Source organism: Arabidopsis lyrata (assembly GCF_000004255.2).
Source record: "Arabidopsis lyrata subsp. lyrata unplaced genomic scaffold ARALYscaffold_1, whole genome shotgun sequence".
NCBI lineage: Eukaryota > Viridiplantae > Streptophyta > Magnoliopsida > Brassicales > Brassicaceae > Arabidopsis > Arabidopsis lyrata.
The window spans coordinates 17,182,143-17,188,439 of NW_003302555.1; the positions used below are offsets into that span (position 1 = coordinate 17,182,143).

Sequence of the window (6,297 nt, forward strand, 5' to 3'; positions counted from 1 at the left end):
CCACTCTTAAGCTTGTTGGTGCTGTGGAAATCAAGCCTCTACTTGTATCCGATGATGGTTTTCTACTTGTAATTGGTTTTAGAAATATTATATATATATATATATATATATATATATATATATATTTTGGTAGGATGGTTTTAGAAATCTATTGTTTATAAAGAAAAAATGCTTTTCAAATTGATTTTTGTCATAGTGAAGTTTGTATATAATTATTACCAACCCAAATGCTTTTCAAATGCTTTTCAAATAGATTCTCGGTCCCGGTATCATTAATTTATATAGGTTTTACTGTATATAATTATTACCAACCCAACAATAATAATTGGGTCCACCGTACCCGGACCCGTTTTTATGATGGGTTTCTATAATAGTAAAAAGCGAAAAATAAACCCTATAAAAATAGATAAGTATCTTAAATGGTTAAGAAATTCATCTCAAAGTTTCTCCAATGAGATACTTTGAGATACTCTCACATGAATTTCTCAACTATTCATGATACCCATCTAAGTATTTATCATTACTCTTTTGCTTTTTACTATTGTAGAAATCTATATAAAAACTATTGATAGAGGTGCTCGAAGTGTTACTTAACGCTGTCGCAATCATGAACAAAACCGACAAAAAACTGAATTTCTCCATGATAGAGGAAACTTTTCTAGGAGAATTTACTTTTCAAATTTACTTAAATTATGCTCTTACTTTAATAATTTACAGAAATAACTCATATTCTAATCATATATATAAAAGTAAGGTTTCACTCTCTCTTTGTTGGTCCACTTGGCAATTCATTTCCCAAAAATAATTAAAAAAAAACAAAATTTATTTGCAATTAAACCACATATACAACACATTTAATCTCATATAAATTCACACTTCATGCCAAGTTATAATTGAAATCATAAATATTATGTATTAAAAAAATTTCATCCACTCAATGTCATTCAATCACACAATTATTGTAAATGTAACTCCCATAATATAATTAATTATTTTTATAAATATATCTTCCATCACTTCGCATCCTATAAATATTTATTCTATCATTCTCATCCATCATATCTAAATTAAAATCTTAAATTCTTTGTTTCTTATGTTGTTGCATGGGTTGAAAAATCAATTGAGACATCATTATAAGAGTTTTGACTCTAAATTTTATTTCTTTTTTTGTAATTTTCATATCATAGTTGATTATAAAAATATTACATTATATATGAATTATCCATCATTATATATGTATAATGAAAATCTTGATGATTATAACAATATTTTAGATGTATCGATGAATATTCAAAAATATCAATTCCATCCATCGCAATATCGCATAACAAGGAAATCAGGTTAAAGAGATCCATCTTCATTCTCTGCTTTTGATGTTTGATTATTTTGTCACATATTCATATATCTTGATAATGAAATAAATTATTATAATATATTTAAATCGATTTTCTATCATCTGTTTTTTTTTATCTCAAATAATTATATGTAACATTTTTCATATATTCATCCTACATTTTTTATCCATTACATAATTAAATAAGAATCATTATAATGTCTAATTTATTCAAGGTTTTTGGTTTTAAATTTTTCCTTTCTAAAAATTACTTCTGTCATATCTCAAATATTTGTTTTTGTAACATATTTAGTATCCTTATCATTACATTTAGTTTTTGTGATCCAAGAGATAATCATATAAGGTGTTTTATTCAAGGTTTGTGGTTTCAAATTGTTTTCTAGAAAAACAAAATTTAACTAAAAAGATAGATAATACAACCTAGCTATGTAAATCCTACAAAGTTGAAATCATTATAATGAAACCTAGCTGTAAAATTTTAATTGACTGGAATTAAACAAAAAAAAAAAAATAGAAGTATCTTTGAAGATTTTTTTTAAAGCTTTAAATTGTAGTTCATATGATTTTGTAGAAAACAGATTTAGTTTATCACTTGCAAATTGATTTAAATTTTAATTATTAAATATATACTTTATGTGCATTTTTATATGAACAAATAAAATTGTAAATTTGAATTTTATAGTATTAAATACATTTATGTTTTATCCAAAAATGTAAAGCCAAATTAGTAAATCATTAGAAAATATCACGTAACCCCACTAAAATACATTTACTACTTGATTTAAATCATATTGATCATGATTTATAATTTGAATGGTTTTCCTACTAATTCTACAAAATTTTAACTCCTTAAATGCATTTATTTTCTAAATGTAACTTCCACCATTACTAATCCTAGAAATAATAATGCATAAGAAAAATATACAACAAGACATGCTAAGCCACGTTACTAGGTGTATGTAAATATACCATAATTACTTTGACACTATATATAACTAGGTGACACTCACACAATTCTGAAACAATCTTTCTCCTAAGCAAAATTTATAGATAGTAATATTGGGATTGTAGAAATCTCAAGAATTTGATGATAAAGACCCTCTTATGTAATCTACATCCTCTGTGATATATTATATAGATAGAAGTTAAAGAAAATTACATACTCAAACTATTAGCGAACCCTATGTAATACTATCTATTCCTATTTGTAGTTAAGACTACAAAATATTAGCGAAGAAACCCCAAACAAGTAAGAGAAACCAATAAAAAGAACTTTATTGATTAAAAAATATAATAATAAAATAAATTTAGTTTTGGAACAATTAAATATGAAAAATAAAAATTGTACAATTAACCTTTGGAATTGAAGGTGTAGAGCTTACATTAATTATATAGTGGATACTTGTCATTTTCTTGTTTCATGACATGGCACTAATATAGAGAGAGTAGATCAACTTTTATATATATGATTTTAATAACATTAATTCAATGGAAAAATATAAATTAACTAATCACAAAATTACACTCACTTCAAATGGTAGTAATTTAGACACTAATTCTCTTTGATAGTTTAATAATATTTACTTATTATAATAACAAAACAATAAGTATAACATAAGAATTTATTTGAACATCTTTAATGTAAGTGTAAATTGCTTACAAAAATGAAAATATCAAACAACTACTCGTCGGAATATATAATGCTAGAGCATCTTCATTGGGAGGTTCTAATTTAGAAACTCCTATTAATAATAAAGAAATATTAACTTTTATTCAAATTTGTCTAGAATCTATTTTCATTTTAGGAGAAACTCTATCTCTCATAAAAACATGGATACATGTCTTTTTTTTAAGTGGTTCACTTCTTGTTTAGAATATTAATTACATGGTTAATATGTTGTTATTTTCTTTATTTCTTATTATTTATCAATCATAAAATTAAATCATCTATATATCAAGCTATATTATGCATAAGTTTAAATTATATATTAATATTATTTTTGGGTTATATTACTTAAGGTTAATACAAAATATTAAATTACTATTGGTTTAGTTAATATAATAATACAATAACATAAGTCCTTAAAAACAATGCAATAACATATTATCTTATGATTTTGTTTACTATAAATAAATATAATTAATTAATTCAATTGAATATATTTAAGATTTAGTTTGATGTGTTTAAAAAAATTATTAATGAGACATAAATATTTAAAAAAATTTAACTAAAAATAAATTTAAATATTAATATTATATAAAATATTAATGAGATACCTCACATATATATATATCCTTGATAATCCATAAAGCATTATTTCCAATATATTATTATTCGTCGAAGATTACAACAACAAGGTGAGTGGAATAATTTATTTTCTTTCTATTAATCTAGGGTTCGTCTTCTCTGACTTGCCTTGATTGATAATCAAACGCTATGTGATACATTTAATCTGATTTGTGTCGTTATATTTTGATTCATAGATTGCATATGGAGCCTTCTTCCTCGATGAATTCTTCAGACATCTCGACCATCTCGGAGAAGATGGAATCAATGTCAATGACTCACCATGTTGTCCGTAACAACAAGAGATTACCACAGTCTAGATATTCTCCTTACATTTTAGGGTCAGTGATCGCTACTATTCCTAACACTAAAGAGACTAATCTTACCAATGAGAAACAGAAAGATGAGGCTGAGCGACTCGGAGTTGAGCTCTCGGTATTTGTGGCTGAAGCAATGTTCTTATTATCTGATGACCTACGTTCTATGTTACACTTCTGTGTTCAGATAATATTGAAGTATATTATTACTAGGAACAAAGAAAAGAAGAATCCCACCCAAGTGGTAAAAATACTGATTTATGTCATGCTATATGTGTTTGAAACATATATCAAACCAAAGAATGGAGTCTATCAGGCTGATGGCAAATCCACCAAATTGGATCTGATCAAATCGTCTACCCAGCATTTTGCTTACGGGGTCAGGAGTTTGGAGCACATTGTTTTGGTTCTTGAAAATGGCGGCTCTATGCCACCGATTTATTTTGAACACTACAACCAAGAGCTGAAGAAGCTAGAGGAGAAGTTGAGGTCTTCCAAAGATGTTTTAGAGGCGAATGGTTTTGTGGGAGAAGCGATGAAGTCTAACATTCTTCATTTGTGGAAGTCTCTATTTGTAACACTACCCTTGATATTCCCTAGGGTTAGAATTCATGATATGTTTAGGCCTCTCTTGAACCAAGCAAGGCAGGATGTTTGCTCTCGTCTTATTGCTTCTTTACACATATGAATCAGAGTTCCTTTGGATTGGATGGTTTTCTTCTATGTTTTTTGACAGTTAATACATATTGGTGTATATAGTTAAGAATATAGTTATATAGCTTTTTAAGCCTCTCTCAAACGAAGCAAACCGGAATACTTGCTGTCGTCTTCTTGGTTCTTTACTCATATGAATAAGAGTTTCTTAGATTGGATAATCTTATTTTTATTTCAGAATGTTATTCGGCTTATATTTATGAAACCATTACTATTCATTTGATTCTCTTAATAAATGTAAGACAAAAGTCATGAGTTCAAGAAGGTGGTAGTATCAAGTGGCATGAAAACTCTACTTAAGAAGCATCATTGAGTATGATTTGAATTCACACTAACAATTTTAAGTTTCTTACATCTTTTGTTATAGTAAACTCTAAATCCGATGAGATCATGGGCAAAGGAGACTGGAATGAAAGCACGTTTTCCCACCCAATTAAGAGTTCTGATCTTGTTTCTTGGCATGTTGCAAAGATTGAAAATTGGGTTTTTATCTTAAAATATATCTGATCATCATGATACAAAAGTCTTAGTACTAGTCTAATGAGACTTTAACGTTCTTGGTTTTGGGTCATTTAAATATATATATATATATATATATAGGCTTGAAGATCGTTTTTGAGAGTTTGGAGGGTTATAAGGGTTTATTGGTTTATCCAAGGGAAGAAAAGCAATTTTCTCACTAATCCTCTTTGGGAATTTTGCTCCCTTTTTGTTTTCTTGATAAAGTTTGTCATTCTAGAATTGGGTTCTTATTAACTCTTAACAATCATGTATGTTGCCAGATTTAGCATAAACATTTTGAAGTAAACGCTTGCATCTATGGATGCCTTTGTCACCATTTTTAATTTTTAAAAAAATATATCTATTGGCTAGCCATAATCTCGTTGACAAAGGACTTTGTTATTTGTCATTTGTCAGTCAATCCTTATATAGCCTAAAAATCCCCGATATAATGAAAAAGTATATTTTAAGAATCTTCTAAAGCTTATTGTACTCCATTTTAGAGAGAAACAATAGTTGGCTTAGAATTGGTAAGGAATCTTGGGGTACGTTCAGAGCCGTCCCTGAAGTTTTGGTGGCTACAAGTAAAAAAACAAAAATTGGGCTGATTTTCCCTTTGAGAAAAAAAAAAAAAAATTCTCATCTGCTGGGAATCGAACCAGAGATCAGACTGTAGAGTTGCTAGTATGTTTCCAGCTGAACTAAGGGACATTCACTTGAAAATGGGGCCGATTTAGTATATAAATATAAGACGGCCGCAAGCACCAGCTTTGCTGGCTAGTACTCCTGGCCGGCTCTGGTACGTTTTAAGGTCTATACACTACAACGATGAGGTGAGTGCATGGTTCTTTCTTTTGTCCATAAATTGTTTTCAAGGAATTTGGATTTGATATCGATTGGTCAAGAGGTTTCAAATCCATAGAAACAAATACGTTGGTAAATTTAGATATCGATTAAAGTTACTATCTAGGGTTTCGAATTGGAACCTAAGAACCAAGTGCGTTGGGATATATATATTTTGCATCTGATTTATTTTTGAGTCTGAAAATTGTATCTTTACTAGGATTTAACCCGCGGTACACCGCGGAACCATTTTTTAATTTATATTTTCTTTTTAATTATTT

General features: G+C 28.1%; 1 protein-coding gene across 1 annotated transcript; it reads left to right on the plus strand.

Moving 5' to 3' along the window:
* Nucleotides 1–3,697: 3,697 nt before the first annotated feature.
* On the plus strand, nucleotides 3,698–5,180 carry LOC9329932. Its single transcript, XM_002891132.2, has one exon. The coding sequence runs from the start codon at nucleotides 3,846–3,848 to the stop codon at nucleotides 4,644–4,646; it is 801 nt and encodes a 266-aa protein (XP_002891178.1). The 5' UTR covers nucleotides 3,698–3,845; the 3' UTR covers nucleotides 4,647–5,180.
* Nucleotides 5,181–6,297: the final 1,117 nt, after the last annotated feature.

Excerpts from the sequence above, each read along its gene's own strand:
- LOC9329932 (XM_002891132.2), top strand. The coding sequence starts at position 3,846 with ATGGAGCCTTCTTCCTCGATGAATTCTTCAGACATCTCGACCATCTCG.